At 35.4% G+C, this 18267-nt stretch overlaps 1 protein-coding gene across 5 annotated transcripts in view; it reads left to right on the forward strand.

Annotated features, from left to right (window-relative positions):
• LOC107754483 (testican-1-like) overlaps window positions 1-18267 on the forward strand; it is a 216949-nt gene that overhangs the window by 122681 nt on the left and 76001 nt on the right. For all 5 annotated transcript variants that reach the window (XM_016570945.1, XM_016570946.1, XM_016570942.1 and 2 more), the window contains one exon: window positions 12232-12303. In XM_016570945.1, coding sequence (XP_016426431.1) covers window positions 12232-12303 — 72 coding nt within the window. The remainder of the gene's footprint in view (window positions 1-12231; window positions 12304-18267) is intronic.

Here is an 18267-nt window from a genome sequence, read left to right on the forward strand (position 1 = left end):
TTGCGCCAGACTTTAGACCAGGTTTGAGTTGGTCTATGGCGCAGTCTATTTTCAGTTCCTCAAAATAACAACGCGCCAACAATGCGCCTGAACACACCTCTTTTTAGACCAGTACGTCCATGGGCGCACAAATGGGCGCAGATGCATTTGCTATTTAAACAACGTGGCGCAGGACTGGAAAATGAGAACTGCGTCGGGCTGAAACTAGCAAAAACACTTTCGCCGCGCCTTGCGCCGCATTACGCCGCGTGTATGATAGGGCCCTCCATATTAAGAAATGTGCATTGTGCACAAGTAGTATGGCGAATAAAGTTTAATTATAATTTTTATATCAGTAATGGCTAGTTTTACTAAACAGGGCAAATTAGGGCGAGAGCGCAATTCCTAAACAGCGCCGATGGACGTGGAAATTTCTGCGGGTGATTTACTAACAATGCGCAAATTAAACAACACAGATGCAATACAACAATACAATTACAACTATACAACGCAATACAATATATTGCGTACAACGCAATATACCAAGCGTAACACAAATTAGCGTAGTCGGGAATAAACAATAAAGAAATAAATAAACCACAGTACGTTGAAAAAGGCCAAAAAATTAAGGGTTGCAACAGTTTTGATAGAGCTGGTATTGCATGACTCCTAGATGAGGGTCCAAGTCGTCTTTTATTTCCTGAAGCAAATTAAAAATAACATAGCTTGGTAAACGATATGTTCGGATAATGTGTTCTTTCCAAATAAATGAATACGTGTGGAAAAATCCTCTCCCTTCTACCACGCACTCTGTTCTCTGCGGTGCCTTCTCCTAGCAACAAATTGCATCCATTTCAAGGTGCAAAATAGTTTACGACATGCTTTTCTGGGGCGTTAAATAATGGCGCAAATGCCAGTAATTTGACGAGCGTGAACATTAGTAAAATGCGTTGCGTGATTCATTTGAATACTCTCCTCCCATAAATTTTGTGTCTGAAAGGGAAACTCCTAGAAATGCATATTCAATAAGGTCAGGCGCAAAAATGACTGTCCACGCCTTTTCTGCGCTAATTCGTCACTGCGCGTCTTTAGTAAAACCTGACAGTACTATTTGAATGCCAAAAGGCGGTTTGCGCTGGCGTAAGCTGTTAGTAAAACTGGCCCTAAGTCTCAAGTTATCTGTCAGTAAATATGTTAATAGATTTGAACTATACTTAGTATGAAATACATTTAATTTAAATATATTACTTTTTTACTAGGGTCAGCATGTGCAAATACATGTTTGAATGACTCAGTTGAATTAATTAATTAATATCTGTAATCATGATATGCAAATACATTTTTTTAGTTTGTTCACTAAATATTTTTTGCGCAACAAAGGTATCTGCAAGATTAAAGGAATGAAATTTAAGACATTTTAAGACTTTTTAATGCAAATTAATATAAAAAAGAAATGTGAATTGTAAATATTTTGAGCCTTGTAAAAGGTTTTAGGACCCCCTGAATGGAGGTAGAGTAGAAAAACATGTTCAGAATGATCAGATGAGCAGATGTAGAGCAGTGTTTTCATCTGCTGCTGCTGTGGATCCTATCATAGACACACAACGTTTATGTTTCATCTCATGAGTCACATTTACTATATCTGCTTCAGAGCTAATATCACTAAACAATCTCCTGTATCAATACAGCAACAGTGCTGCCAACTTCAGCTCCAGTCTCTTCAATGTACTTTATAACTACTGTATCTATTTTTATACAATTATTCAAATATGTCTGTGTGTGTGCATTTATTTGAGCAAAAATACAGTAAAAACTGTAATACTAGGAAATAGTATACAGAACAGTTTTTATGTGAATATACAGGTGCATCTCAATAAATTAGAATGTCGTGGAAAAGTTCATTTATTTTATTTATTACTGTGATGCAAAGTTGAATTTTTTAGCAGAAATCATTCTAATATGCTGATCAGTGTTATATTAGTATCATTGATTAGTATCATGCACTTTTTTCATGGGCAGAATCAATAAGTTTTGACTTTATGAAATAGTGTATGCTGATGTATGGCTTAGATCTGTCATATTTTCAAATGTTTAAGAGAGACAAGAAGAAAAATGGTTAGTTTACAGTATCACCATAGGAATATCAGTGCAGCACCTAAAGAGTCTGTGGGTATAGTATGCTTGGGATACAGATAAAGGCTGCTGTAACGCATATAATTTAGCTTTTTTTTTTAATCTTGTACTTTTGCCACTACAGTTCCTGGTAAAGTAATTTAATATAGTAGTAGTGTTTAGTAGTAGTTTGAGAAGTTTTTTAGAAGGAACATTGCAGCAATATATGTGACCCTGGACCACAAAACCAGTCATAAGGGTCAATATTTTGAAATTGTGATTTATACATCATCACATCATCTGAAAGCTGAATAAATAAGCTTTCCATTGATGTATGGTTTGTTAGGATATAGGACAATATTTGGCCGAGACACAACTATTTGAAAATCTGGAATCTGAGGGTGCAAAAAAATCTATATATTGAGAAAATTGCCTTTAAAGCCAGGGTCACACATATATGTATAATGGTATTATATAGTTTCAGTTTTCAGATTTAGATATTTTAATACTTCAGTGTAAACTAAATGAAAATGAGAAATGTCTTGGCAACTAACTGAAATATTTTTTTTGTATTTTATTTTTATTTTTATTTTATTTTTATTTATTTATTTTTTGTTATTTATTTTGTTATTTTAGTTTTTATATTATTTATTGTTTTATATTTTTGTGGAAACTGTGATTCATTTTTGGGGATGCACCGAAAATTCTGAATGAAAATTCTGGGCTGAAAACAAGACCAAAAATTCTGGATGCACTTGGCCGAAAACGCTTTTCAATAATTATTTGTTATTTTATTCAATAATATTAAATCTTTTTTTAAGACTTTTTAATATAGTAACTTAATAATTTTAATGATACTGAATTAAAAAAAAAAAACAAGCCAATAAAATAGCCACACTTTTTAGTAAAACAATAAAATTGGACAGAAAATACATTAATATCCAATATCAATATTATTTTTATTAGTGCTGTCAAACGATCAATCGCAATTAAATGCTTCCAAAATAAACGTTTTTGTTTACATAATATGTGTGTGTGCATTTTTATTCAGTTCTTATTTATTCAGTTCAACAGAATCAGATTTAACAGATTCTTTTGTAATTATCTAAATAATGTATAGTCCTACAAAGTTATTATTATCAGAGCATGTGAGCAGAACATAGCGTCACAAGAGAGTAGCGTCATTTTACCAGCATTGCCATGTAACAGCACAGTAGCGCTATTGCAAACAGGAACAAGTATATTACATAGATATTTCATGTCGTTGCGTTATGTGAGTGGACTTTGCTTTTCCGGGGAGCATGAGATGTACATGAGCAGAACACAGATTCATAGTGCGGAATATTGAGCGGAGCATCACACCGCGCAGTACACACTGTGCGCTGAACACTGCTGGGCGGTGTGGCGCGGCATATATTTTCGGCTCATACTTTCGACCGTTTTTCTCTTCCAGCCAAAAACCGAATGGCAAATTATGTGAAATGATGTGTCAAGAATTGTCTTATACAGCACATTTTTGAAGTTGTAGTAAATTATTTGGGTATTTCAGGCATGTAGATGATTTGCATATGACAAGGTCGTGGGTTTGTTTCCCGGGAAACACACATTCTGATTAAAATGTAAACCTTTAATGCACTGCAAGTCACTTTGAATAAAAGCATGTGCCAAATGAATAAATGTAAAGCTGTAGAAAAAGAGAAATTGGTCTGAAGGAAAAAACATCCCAGAAAAACCTCTTGAAGAGAAAAAATCCTTCACAGATGCTTGTGCTAAAGTCGCAATAGAGGGTCAGTTTCTGAAATGCTTTGTTTGATATTAATATAACATCCGCTCTGCTAAGCACTTCTGCTAACGATTATGATGAACCGCCATGAATAACCAATCAAGCTCTATTGTTTTTACAGAAACACCAATAGAGACCAGCAGACAGATGCATGCATGACCACACCATATGGAGACTGAGAGAATGAGTGTGTGTGTACCATCTGCACTAGTTTGGTCCTGTGTGAATGACTCCTTTAAGAAAAGCTACAAAGCATGATTTCTGTAACTAATCCTGCCGTTCTCACACTCTTCTGATCAGCTCACCTCACTGATCTCGGTAAATAGCATCGCTCTGAAACCAACTGAGCTGATTCACTCTCTACTCACTATAGAACACCAGCTTAAGCACCCTAATACATGACTGACTGCCTTAGTCGTACCACTCACACAACCATGAAAAGGAAGAATCTCACAGTAGCAATAGAAATTCAGAATTTGCTCTGAAAGAGCTGACTGCATTTTCAACTAAAACCATCAACAAACATTTGTATTACTTTAAATTGAGCAAACATGAAAGTAAAATATGAAGTATTTAGTTTTTATAATATATATTATTTTATTTCAGCTAACATTTGTCATTTTTTGTTTAGTTTAAGTACGACTAAAAATATATAAATTACTTGGCTCAAATAAATAAACACTTGGCTTTTGTAATATTTAAAAACATCTTTACTGTCACTTAATGCATCCTTGCTGAATAAAAATATTATTTTTTAAATATATAAATGACTAAAAATAAGTAAACTAAAAATAAAAAATAAAAATTGATTCTAAACTAAATACAAGCTGTAAAAATATATACATTCGAATTTCAAAATATATATATGTATATACATATACACACACACACATATATATATATATATATATACACACACACATATATATATATAAAAAAATTAAAATGACAAAACACACAAAAAATACTAAATGTTTAACAAAAATTAAAGTGAAACAGAAAATATAAAAATGAAATCTAATTTAAAATATTAACAAAAATTATAATAGTATATCACTACAATAACACTGTCATTGTCTTTTTGTACTGTAAAATTAGCTGGACCAGCCAGAAAAAAATAGATAAATAAAATAAAATAAAAATAATAAAATAAAATAATAAAAAATAAAGAAATACATTAAATTTTTTAAATGTTCTATGCAGCTTTTTCAGTTTTATTTAAAAATTATCATTATTATTTCTTTTCTATGCAAAGATGTCAACAATTCTGTGTTTTTCTGTCAATATGGGGTGCTGTGTGTACATTAATGAGGAAAAAAAATTAACTTAAATGATTTTAGCAAATGGCTGCAATATAACAAAGAGTGAAAAATTTAAGGGGGTCTGAATACTTTCCGTACCCACTGTATATATATATATATATATGATATATTTTTTAAAAGTAATTAAATATGATAGATGTGTGTGTGTACTGGTATATATGGTTTATGAGGACACAAATGTGTATAATGACATGGGTACTACAACGTAAACATGGTTTATGAGGACACGTCCTGTGTCCCCGTAAAGCAAAAGGGTTAAAAAACATACTAAACGGTGTTTTATGAAATTCTAAAATTGCCAGCAGTTTCCTGTGAGGGGTAGGTTTAGGTGTAGGGTTGGTGTAGGGCAATAGCACATACAGTTTGTACAGTATAAAAACCATTACGCTTATGGAGAGTCCCCGTAAACCACAAATGCGTGTGTGTGTGTGTGTGTTACTGTATCCGTCCCAAACTTAAGAATGCCATAGTTTCCACATTGATCTCCTAAATCACAGTTTATCGATTCACTTCTGCTGAATTTTCATTAGACAAGAGAGACAAACAATTTAGAGCCTCATCTTTCTCTCTCTCTCTTATAAACAACCTCCCACAGTGCACTTCTGCAAACACACTCACGCTGGGACACACACAGACTAAACTCTCTCTGACCGTGTAAGCAGTGTGGCTGAGTCTGACTAATTTAATTAGCCTCAGCCTGTAATTATTCACTTTAAAGAGAAATGAGGGTTATGATCTTGTCCATTACAGACATGACAAGAGATTTAAGGAGCTCAGAGAATAACGTGTGTGTGTTTTTCTGTGCGTGTGTGTGTGTGTGTGTGTGTGCGCGAGTGCAACATTGTCTTTGCCGTAATCTGTTATTGTAGCACGGCATGCGTTCTCAGTGAATTTAATTGCGTGTGCAGGCCTCATTACAGCCTCGTTATGGGGAAATTCTCTCTGAATGCTTCATTTGCATTTGTATGGTTTTGGTGTTAGTGTTGAGTCAGCCTTTCAGAGCCAAACTGCAGTGGCAGCAAACATGGTGCACAGGGACAGCAACACAACAATCTGCCCTTTAAACTGCCTGCAATTTATGCACAGGGACAATACAGCTTTATCTGGAGCTGGGGACCGGCTCCGTTTAACTGGCACAAAAAGAAGAGAAAAGAAAGAGGGCAAATACAAGTAGGTTTCTGGCAAACTTCACTGAAAGATGCGGGTTGAGTATTTGATAAACGCTAAACAGATTTTTGAATGCAATACGTATGTTTGTAAGGATGATTTCAGCACAAACTGTATGTTTTGATCTTCACCCTATAAAATAGTCATGATTGTTTACTTGGAGTCTGGTTTATTTATTTATGCGTACATTTTTACTTAAATATTGTTTTCATTTAAAAAAAATATATATATGAATTGATTGTGTTCTTTTTTTAAGTTATATGATGCTTTTCAGTTTTATTTTATAATAGTATTTATTTATTTATTTATTTGCTTGTTTAACTTGTTTAATTAAATATTAACCTAAATGCTCTATGCTGCATGTTACTTTACTTAAATGTTGTATACATTATTTTTTAAATTAAATGTATTCATTATTAACCTTCTTTTTTAAAGTTATATATGCTGCTTTTAAGTTTTACTTTATAATACATATTTGTTTATTTATTTATTTGCTTGCTTGTTTAACTTATTTAAATATTAATCTAAATGTTCTATGCTGCTTGTTTAGTATTATTTTTAATAGATTATTTTTAAATATTAACTTTTAAAATGTTGTTTTAAAATGTACTTTTCTGTCTATTTTATCGGAACATTATTATTATTATTATTATTATTATAACTTTTTAAATATTAAATTAAAATATTATATGCTGCTTTTCCTGTTTTATTTGTAATTATTTATTTTATTTTATTTTTGTATATATACATAGTAGCACTGAGGCACTTTAGTTTTCACATTCAACCAAATGTGAAATACCATAAAGTGCATAAACAAGCAGAAAGACAAAGAGAAAATAGGTAACACGCCAGAAGGAGGATGACATTATGATTTTATTATGCCGTTAAAAATGTATTTGCAATGTTTATTTCTTCATCAGAAACAGAGAGATGAGGCGGCAGAACTCGTGAAACCCGAGCGTCAGCCAGCAGTGATCCGTTCCTCTCATCATTAGTGCCGTACCGTCTGCTCTCGTATGGCCCGCGTCTTGGCCTAGATTCGCTATGCAGAGCAAATCCCACGTGGGACCGTCACACGAGCACAAAGACGTTATCTACATAAGACATGGCAGGAAAAATATGAACCACAGGAAATCTTTGTAAGGTTCATTGCGTTTGCCGCAAGCCTCAACGTAAATGAAAGTCACAGAAAGAGTTTGAAGTTCTGTCATGTGAGGATTGGACACAGAAATACTGTATTCTCGATATCAAAGTGCTTCATCTCAGTCAGCATTCAGATCTGACCTGTGTGAGGATGGCTCCTATCGCGAGCTTTGCTGGGAATCAAGTCAAAGGCTGCAGTCCGGAGCCGGTAACTTCCAAATGCAAGTTAAAGGGGTGGTTGATTGCGATTTCACTTTTTTAATGTTAGTTAGTGTGTAATCTTGCTGTTTGATCATAAACAATATCTGCAAAGTTACAAAGCTGAAAGTTCAATGCAAATGGAGATATCGTCTTTTAAAATTCTGGCAGTTAATGCCTACAAAAACGACTGGTAAGGGACTACAATGACTTACTTCCCAGGTCCGTTACGTCAAGAACCCAGAATTTTACATAAACCCCGCCTCCGGGAACACGCAGCAAAGGTGGCTTTGGTGAACAAATAAAACTACACAACACTTGGCTTTTGTAATATTTAAAAACATCTTTACTGTCACTTTTAATGCATCCTTGCTGAATAAAAAAATAAAAATAAATGTCCCACAAAAATATGAAGCAGCACAATTGTGTTAAACATTGATAATAATAAGAAATGTTTCTTGAGCAGCAAATCAGCATATTAGAATGATTTCAGGTGGATCATGTGACACTGAAGACTGGAGTAATGATACTGAAAATTCAGCTTGGTATCACAGGAATAAATTATCTTTCAAAATATATTCACATAGAAAACAGTTAATTGAAGTTGTAATAATATTTCATAATTTTACTGTTTTTATAATCAAACAAATACAGCCTTGGTGAGCAGTAGAGACTTATGCCCAGGTCATTTTCTGAGTTCATTTAGCATTGGCAGATGTAGCAGAAAGTTAACTTTGAAAACGATTGTGTGTCAAAGAGAGAGAAAAAGATCTGATTGGTCATGGGGTCTTTAACCTCTTGACCAATCAGCTGGCACTAATTAGCCCTGCTGCCTTCATCCCTCTCACATTCTCGATTTCTTCGTTATGGTAAATAGAAAGTCAGGTAATTGGCCAAATGCATGTTGGAGTTTGTTGCCGGCTGATGATCAATAATAGAAATTCTGATTGGCCTTTCTCTCAATCTGGCCACTCCTGATTGGTCTCTGAGGGCCAATCATTGATTGTGATGCTCGACACACATCGGCATGTGCCGCTGAATGCAGAAATGTTCTTGAATTAATGGATTTTTCAACTGTATTTCTCTTGCTGTAATTAATTGGGTAGCGATAATTAACTGCTTTGTGAGATGGTGCTTCAGCTTTCTTTAGAGGTCAGATGCTTTTGAAGGAGAAAATCTGGCTTTTTTTTTCTCAAAGAGCGTGATGCATTCATAGAAAGAGAAAAGATCTGAGATGCTAGAAGAGTTTGCATTCATGATATGCTCCTTATGCTTTGAATATTATAATACATATTTGAATTTAAGGAAGTAGAATTAAAATGTTTCAAATCCAGATCAATTAATGTAACTTCTGTTCTGTAGTTTTTACATATGGAGTATTTCCAGAAACATTAGCTGATATTAATAATCGATGTTTGTAATGCCAACTGATTTGTATGTAACTTATATTTAATTAATTGTATTAAATACATGAAAATGTCCAGGTTATGGACTTTAGTGCAAGAATACTTCACAGATGCTGATGTTTAGTATAGCTCAAAATGTTATATTTTCAATAGATTTTATTTTTGTAATAAAATAAAATAAAAATAAAGTTGTGGTAAAATTTAAATCAAATTAAAACAAAACAACGTAGTGGATATTTTGTAGCACTGTATAGCCCAAATTAAAATCCGTTTTGTTAGAATAAATAGGAATATATTCTATTTAGTGACTTGAAATAAAATAAACATACACACACAGTCTGATTCTGAATCCAAAACTACTGATAAACATAAATAACTGTGCTCAGACAGGTGGCCTGTTTAACGTGGCTGTTGTTCTGCTCAGACTGGTCAGACTGCAGATGCTGTTTAGATGGTGAATTTGATAAACGGTCTGTGGTTTGATTGAATGGATAAATTCAGCGGGTCTCAGCTGCAGTCCTGCGTTTTCTTTAGTCTGTCTGTCTGAAGATGAGAGCTGCATCCTGACAGCTTTTCATGAAAACATCCATCATATCTGTTGACGTGAAGTCTGGCTTTTGCTTTAGTGATCGCTGTAATGAGGAATTCATATTCAAACACTGTGTTTTTGACTGAAACAACTATTATGTAGTTTCTTTGTGTGTGTGTGTGTGTGTTTGAGAGAGAGAGACATCTGTTAACACCTATTATGTGATCTACGTTAAAGCTTAAATTGATCAAAAGATGCTTAAGATTCAGTTATAGCTGAGTCTAGTGAGTGAAAAGACAAAATTCCTGATGAATCTGACACCATGGTACGAAGGGAAGTGTGTGTGTGTGTGTGTGTGTGTGAGCTGGTTGGTCAGTTTGGTGTGGAATTGATTGTCTTGTTTCAGTGTATCAATTTGCAAGAGAGGCACTTGAAAACAAACAGTGTGCAAAGCAAACGCTGGAAACAAACCACAAAATCAATCAGGACAGCGAATCTGAGAGACACTGACAGAATGAAATGAAGAGGAGCAGAAGTGTGTGTGTCCGACACACAGATAAAAGCCCACTGTTTTAGGTATCGCTGTCAAACTCGAGTTAAAATAGTAAAATAATAGTAACTCATTAACTTTGCGATTACACACATGGCTTTATTTGAATATTACAGTGTGACATACCATGACACTGAATTGTTAGAAATATGTATGTGACGATGTAAAAGAGCTGTTTTTGAACTTATTCATTGAAATGAACTAGAACATCAAAAACGACTAAGAGACAAATTCATTATTAGCTCTATTGAACTAAAACAGGATATCGATTCCCTTTGATAGAATCGATTCCCAACTACTCAAAATCAACTTTTGTTGGAATCAGTTCCCATTCCTACTGATCATTTGATGAGGAACGTTTGAGACATCGTATTATGATCTTTGACTTGATTGCAGACTTTGGTTATTTAATAAATCTAAACACAGTTTGAGATTGCTCAGATTACTGAGGTCTAGAGAAACATCTGAGACGTATGTAAAACCCTCTGTTTAATCTCTCTGCTTTCCAGTAGAGACAATTGAGATTTTAAAGAGATCTCATTTGTGATATGTCTGTCCTCAGGCTGTACGCAAACAGTGTTTCACATTTTAGCTGTCTCACTGTTAAAAAGACACAGATGCACACACACACACACACACACACACACATTGCCTCAGGGGAAGATCAGAGAGCAAACATGCAGGAAATTGGTTTGAGGTTTTATTTTGGTGGTGTTTCTGATAGTGGCCAGTTATTTGTTCTCTGTTTGACCCTGTGTTCACAGGGATGGACAGAATGAATGAAGGGAATGGATAAAAATGAAAGAAATGTACAAAGGATGAAAAAAAAAACATTGTATAGAGAAACAATGAATAGAGAAACAACGCGCACACACACTTGCACACACTGGGCTGTGAATTGATTTGGCGTTTTATTCCCTGGTGACATAGACAGAGAGAAAGACTGAGAGCGTGGCAGGCTCCACAAAAACTTTCTGTGTCATAAATAAAACTGAAAAAGAGATTCAGGCTGAATTCACTAAGCAGTTGCCCAAGGTATTTCAAGAACGTGTTTTTTTTTCACAAACCTGCACTGGTGTAGTATTTCGATTCAGTCATTATCATTCTGTTCCGAATTTACACACCTCCTGCAAATCAAGTTTATTATTAAATGCAAGGTAAAAACAGATGTTCGTGTTGATTTTCTTTCATTGCTCACGAGACTTGGAGTTCTCCATTAGGCTTTGTTTACATATCAACCTCTCATATGTCTCAGATACTTCTAGTAACATTCCTAGACATAAATGAGTCAGAAGATACTGTACAGCTATAAACTGAATGTGCAGAGCAGCTCGTTTAGGCCAGTTCGTTTCTGCAGGAAATTATTCCTATTCTTAATTCTGGAATCGACTCGTTACTGTTGGTTGATTCTTTCGATTAGAGGCACATGTTCACCTCACCTTAGTGTGACTATAGACCTTTTTCCTGCGTAAATGATGAGCGCCGCCATTACGAATTCTAACTTCTGATTGGATGCTCTTCTGTTCCCGTCTCTATAGGAACCCATTCAAATAGTGCCCATCTGTTTTTAATGTAGCTAACCGTCGGCAGCTTCGTGTCATCTACACACTCATTAAACTTAAACAAATGACGGTTATTGCGACATTGTAAAGTGATGGCGCTATAGAGCCATCTGCTTTTTAAAAACATTTTAATAGGTTCAACATTAGATTATCAACTCAGAATATACGCTAATTTGACTAGAAACACTGGAAACCGGAAATGCAAAGCATCCTTCCGGTTAAGAGTCAGGCATGACTTCCGCATTCAGGAAAAACATATATATATATGAACAGAAATGTATATTCACTTTTGGCATTTCAAAGTAAAAAATAGATTTTTTTTTTTTTTGTGAATTGCACTTCCGTTATCCTATATTATTAACAAAGCACACAATGCTGTGAAATACAGTCGACTGACTGTAACTGTCATTGCAGAAACATGAAGGATATTTATCCCTGAGTCTATGCGTATGTGACAGTGATGATATTTGTTTCTTACAGAGAGCGGGTCGAGCCCACGATCAGAACTGAAACCTAAATCACACTCACAGACCAAGAGAAGAACTACTGACGGTGAGTGAACATCCATCCATCTATCTATCTATCTATCTATCTATCTATCTGTCTGTCTGTCTGTCTCTTAAACATTTAGTGTCAGTATGAATTTATAGAATAAAATACTGTAAAAACAGCAAAAATGTGAAAACCTATTACAATTTAAAATAACTGCTTTCTATTTGAATATATTTTAAAATATGATTTATTCCTGTGATTAAAGCTGAATTTTCGGCATCATTACTCCAGTCTTCAGTGCCACATGATCCTTCAGAAATCATGTAATATGCAAATTTTCTGCTTAAGAACATTTATTATTATCAGTGTTGAAAACAGTTGTGCTGCTTCATATTTTTGTGGAAACCGTGATTCATTTTATTTTTCAGGATTGATTCTATTCTCTGATGAATAGAAAGTTCAAAAGAACAGCATTTGTTTGAAATAGAAATATTTTATAACATTAGAAATGAACATTCTGTCACTTAGGATCAATTTAATGTGTCCTTGATGAATAAAAGTTCTAACTTCTTTCAAAAAAAAAAAAAAGAATGGAATGGTTGCAACTGACCAATAATTAAAAATCTGTGCAATAAATATTATTAGTTATCATAAATATTATAGCACATATATAGAAAATAAACAGACCGTAAAAAGCCAGATTCCAAATTCATAAGAAGATGATAGCTTGACCTTTGACCCTGTGACCCCTGTGCCCTCACAGTCTCTCTCCTGTGTTTCATATGGCTGCATAATTCTTCAACTCTTGTGGTTTCTGTCCTGGTTGCCATAGCAACAGAGAGTCTGACAGTAATTGGGCCACTCTGCTAGAGAGGTGAGGGAGGTGAGCTTTAACCCCCAGGGGTCAGAGTTCACAGTCCCACCTGAAGTGGCTCTGCGTCTCTGTGATTAGACACTTGACCTGCATTCCTCAGAGAGAGAGAGAATAAGTGGGATTTGAATTAAAACGAGCCTGTCCGAGTCGTCTGACCCCCTCGTGTCCAGCGGGCAGCCGTAGCGTCTGACAGCCTGCGTGGCTGAATCTGCACTGGCACGCTGAGCCGAGGAGCCGGAGTGGCCTCTGGTGCTTCATCTAATTAAGCCGCGGGGAGGCAAACGGCTGGAGTCAGTGAGCGAACGGACCTTGAGTTTTCTGCCCATCCTGACGGCTCTAACAGCATCTCATTCATTACTGAAGAGGCTTCACATTGAGAGTGTGCGGTGACTGAATGATGCCTGACATAGGAAATAATAGCCAGAAAAATCTAATTTTTCCAAAAGGAAGAGTTTAATTTTAGATGTTTGAATGTGTTTTTTGTCGAGTATCATATTTGATCCATCAGGCTTTTGTGGCTTATATAGTCTGATATAATGTGAATATGGAGGAAAAACAGCTCAATTTTTTATTTTAGAGGCCCAAACTGAGCACAAATATGCAATTTACGGCAGGTGCTGGTATTTATATGGACAAAAAGTATGAAATTCTGATTGTAATGTAAATCAATGAGATCTTTATAACAGTATAGCATGATACTTACTAGGGCTGGGTTTTGACACACATTTCATGATTCGATTCTGCTTCACAATCTTGCGATTCGATTCGATTTAAGTTATTTTGTACATATATCAGGTACAGTACATGCCAAATTTTCTCAAGGAAAAAAAAATCTCTAAACTAATGCTGTAAAATATACATGAGAGTCAGTTGGTACTACATTATTAAAGTTAAAATTAACTGATTTGTAGACAAACAGTTAAATTACACTCAATGAACTTTTTATAATATTGAAGTTACGGTAACACTTTACAATAAGGTGCCATTTGTTAACATTAGTCAATGTATTAACTAACATGATCGAGCAATCAACAATACATATATTAACCTATACAGTAATCTTTGTTAATGTTAGTTAATAAAAATACAGTCGTTCATTGTTCATGTTAGTTCACAGTGCATTAACTAATGATCACAAACACAACTTGTGATGTGTCTCCATTTGACAGGCAGTTGGTGACGTCAGCTGAAAAGGAAAGCCATTATTATATTGATGAAATATTGAAACATTTCCTCTGGAATAACGTGCACCATAGAAGGATTTCACGTCGACTTTAACAGTAAAGACTCGCTCTGCTAGTTCACATACACACAATTCTGTCTCGTCTGCAGTTTTCACACTTTGATTCCTTGATTCAAACCAGTTTGCCGTAGCAAAGACTAAGTGCTTTACTTTTGATGTTTATTGTCACAATGGTTTTAGCACTGAAAACTAACAAGCTCAGATGGCAAGAGAAAGCAATGAAAAATGCATTATTGTCTCGTAGATGAATTGCATGTCATGCAAACCGAATCCAACAGCTTTCACAACAACCGAACAGACTCTGGTCTAGTGTGAAGGGTCTGACCTGAGGAAGAGGAAGCTCGGTGAGTGAGTGTTTGTTTTTAGTGCAAAAAGGAGACAAATCGTAATGCCGTGGGCCAAAGCGGTTTCATCTGCGCTCCTCTGCAAATAAACGGCACCAGCTGAGCCATCATGAACGTGAGCTGTTTTTCCAGCATTTTAGGGAGTACTTCGTCATGTCTGAGCCAAAATGACCGCCGGGCGGCGATGAAAGCCAGCTGGGATGTACAGCTGCGATTGGGCCAATATGGCTGCAGGACAGGTATCAAAGTCTTCGGGGACGGACGGTGCATTTTCAGCCAGGATGGCTTGCAGCTGCAGATATGTCCTTTGTCAGTGAAACGCTGGAAAGGAAACTGGGCAGTGGATGGCGACTCGCCTCCGTCACCACCCCAATTAGAGCTGACGTGCCGAGAGGAGAGAACAACGGATGAAAGAGACGAGTGTTTTTTACCGCAGTAATTCCCACCGCAATTCATCACAAAGACAAGATCCCCTTTCCTCCTCTTGTGAAGAAGGAGAGAGTGAAAACAGACGCTCTGAGCGGAGCTGCAGTGGCCCTAATATGTCGTTTTTGCTAAGACCGTCGCTGTGTGAAACTGCCCTCTGACAGCAGAGAGACTCGCCCTCACAGCCACAACAACAAAAGAGCAGTAATGACACATCAAACAAATCCAAACAACTTGCGTTTATTTGCCATCTAAGGTAACAATTTTACATAATTAGTTGTGTTTTTTGTTAGGAGCAATAATGTAACATTCCCCCAAAACACTGAAAACACTACACAATTAATATACATCTCATAATTAATATTCATTAGTCAGTTTTATTCACATTGATGCTATGCCTTTATATTTATTTATTTATTTAGTCATTTAGCAGACGCTTTTATCCAAAGCGACTTACAAATGAGGACAATAAAAGCAGTCAAAACTAACAAGAGAGCAACAAGGCAAGTCTCGGTTAGCCTAACGCAGTACACGTAGCAAGGTGTATATATATATATATATATCGAGACCAAACGCAATTACTTTATATAATAGATACCATGTGTATATAAATATACATACATATTTATTAATTATTATGTATCTATTATTAATTAGCTTATGAATTTACCATAAAATCAGATTTTTTTAGTTACTATTTCTGTAAGTTACATAAATACGACTATAGAGGTATGACTGTGACTGTGAAATGACTGTAGTTGTGATTCATTCAACTGATTTGTTCAAAAACATTGATTCATTCAGGAACAAAAAAAAAAGTGAGTGGGTCATTCGAAGCATTCATTCAACCGATTCTTTCAAAAGCATCCATCAAATACACTAATCAAAACAAATACACTACCAGTCATAGGTTTTTGAACAGATTTGTAATGTTTTTTTAAAGAATTCTCTTCTGCTCACAAGTAGTGTAGTGTAAGTCACTGAATTGTTCACTCAACTGATTTGTGTAAATCATTTCCTGAACCGATTCTTTCAAAAACACTAATTCATTCAAGAACAAAACAAGTCACTGAATCATTCATGCGACCGAATCGTTCAAACACAACTAGAACTGATGAACCGATTTGCTCAAAAACAGTAAATCATTGAGAACGCCATTCTGTTCTTCAGTTAGTGCTGTTGTGGATTTGTTTGTAACTACTACGACTGGTGGAGTGAATATACACAAAGTAACTGGCAATATTGTGTCAAAAATATAAGTTACTCAGTTTAACTTCATCTTTATTGAATTGTTCAGCAGTATCTCACTCGCAATGGTGCTTGTTGACCTACATATCAACACGACTGTCTCATATGTGTGCTCTCTTGTTTTCAAATGATTCAATGGTTCAAATGATCATGCCGTTGTGTTTGTGGTTTGAGAGAGTGAGGGATGACGGGAGTGTGACAGGGCAGATAATCAGGAAGAGCTAATCCACCTCTCTCGGGCAGTTGAGGGCGTTCTGGATTCTTCTGTGGTGTTTGGAGTCTCTTTGAGCGCTGTCAGCAACACACACACACACACACACTGTCCTCCACTAACCTCCTCTCCTCTCTGCCTCTTTTCTCCTCTGCATCGCTCTCTTGCTCATCCTGTCTGAGTTTCTAAACGCCCTCAGTGCACTGTGACTGTGCTTCACACACACACACTACATGGGGATGTACTAAAAACAAACTGTTTTGTTTGTTTTATATGAAACTAATGGTAACATATACCTGATAATTGCATATAATGATATAACTGCAATAACTGCATATAATGATAACCGTTCAAGAGTCGTTGAGAAATAAGGTAAATTTAAATGCATATTATAAGAAAATGAAAGTGTTTTTTTTGGACCTTGCATGCATGTAAACCTGTTGTTGGGGATTCCCAAAACCAAATTATTAACATTTCAAAATGCATAATAGGGGCACTTTAAAATGCAGTGTCATGCATGAGAGCCTGCAAAAGACTCAAGACGAGCTATGGAATCCCGTTTCCACTATGGAATAACATTTTTAAAATGGTAATTCCGGCTTTTTATTTCAAAATTCTGACTTTTTTTTCACAATTTCGAGTTTATATCTCACAATTCTGAATTTTCTTCTCAGAATTGCCCGTTTATATTTCGCAATTCCTGAATTTATTTCTCACGATTCTGTGTACAAACATGTAGCTACAAATTACTTTTATGTAATTACTACATTATTCACTTTATGTATGTATGTATTATGTACACAGTACCAACACTGTTTATTATAATGTAGGATGCTCCTTTTGGTTCATTTTCCTGACCGAAAACCACAGCTTGTTATCCAAACATTAACCATTAACTGATAAGATTAGAATATTCAATTAGTAATAAATAAAAATAGAATGGACCCATTAAAAATACAAACAGATATATTCTTTTTCCACTGGTTTATTTTAACATGTACAAATGTTAAATATTCATACAGAACAACAGAGCAATAACAGAACCCTGATTCACATCGTCAAATAATCACGCACATGCAGCACGTCTGAGAACAGAAAAAAAAAACAGAATAAAATAAATAGGACTACACTACATTTTTTTCACTTCATTAATTAACATAATTAACAAAATAAGATGACAAAATGAAAACACACACTGAATCCTTCTATGCGCTTTGAAGAACTGGAATATTCTTTTTTTTTTCTTTCTTTCTTTCTTTCTTTCTTTCTTTCTAGGGTATAATCCAGGGTTCCCGTGAGAGAAAAAAGTTTGGCCCGCGCTAATTTCAAATAATGTGGCATGAAAATTCAAACGCAGCATCAGAAATCTACATTAACTTACATCGTGTCTACACCGGACGCGAGCGGCGCGACGCAATAAAATACAAGAACTCGTTATAATCAGTGATGCTGTCTTGAATGCGGTGCAACACGACAAATCCCCGAGAGTAAACGGCTGACTCGTTCTATTTATAACGTACTGACACAACGTTCAAATGATTTGCAATGCTTTGTCGCGAGTCCAGTGTAGATACGATGTGAAAGCAAAAACATGGCGAGTGTGTAGAAATGAAAAGTGGACATGGAAAATAGATGATTCAAATGTGAATGGACTGAACAGTTTTGAGTGAGTGAGTGA

This window comes from Sinocyclocheilus rhinocerous, unplaced genomic scaffold (assembly GCF_001515625.1).
Source record: "Sinocyclocheilus rhinocerous isolate Xijiao unplaced genomic scaffold, SAMN03320098_v1.1 scaffold50, whole genome shotgun sequence".
NCBI lineage: Eukaryota > Metazoa > Chordata > Actinopteri > Cypriniformes > Cyprinidae > Sinocyclocheilus > Sinocyclocheilus rhinocerous.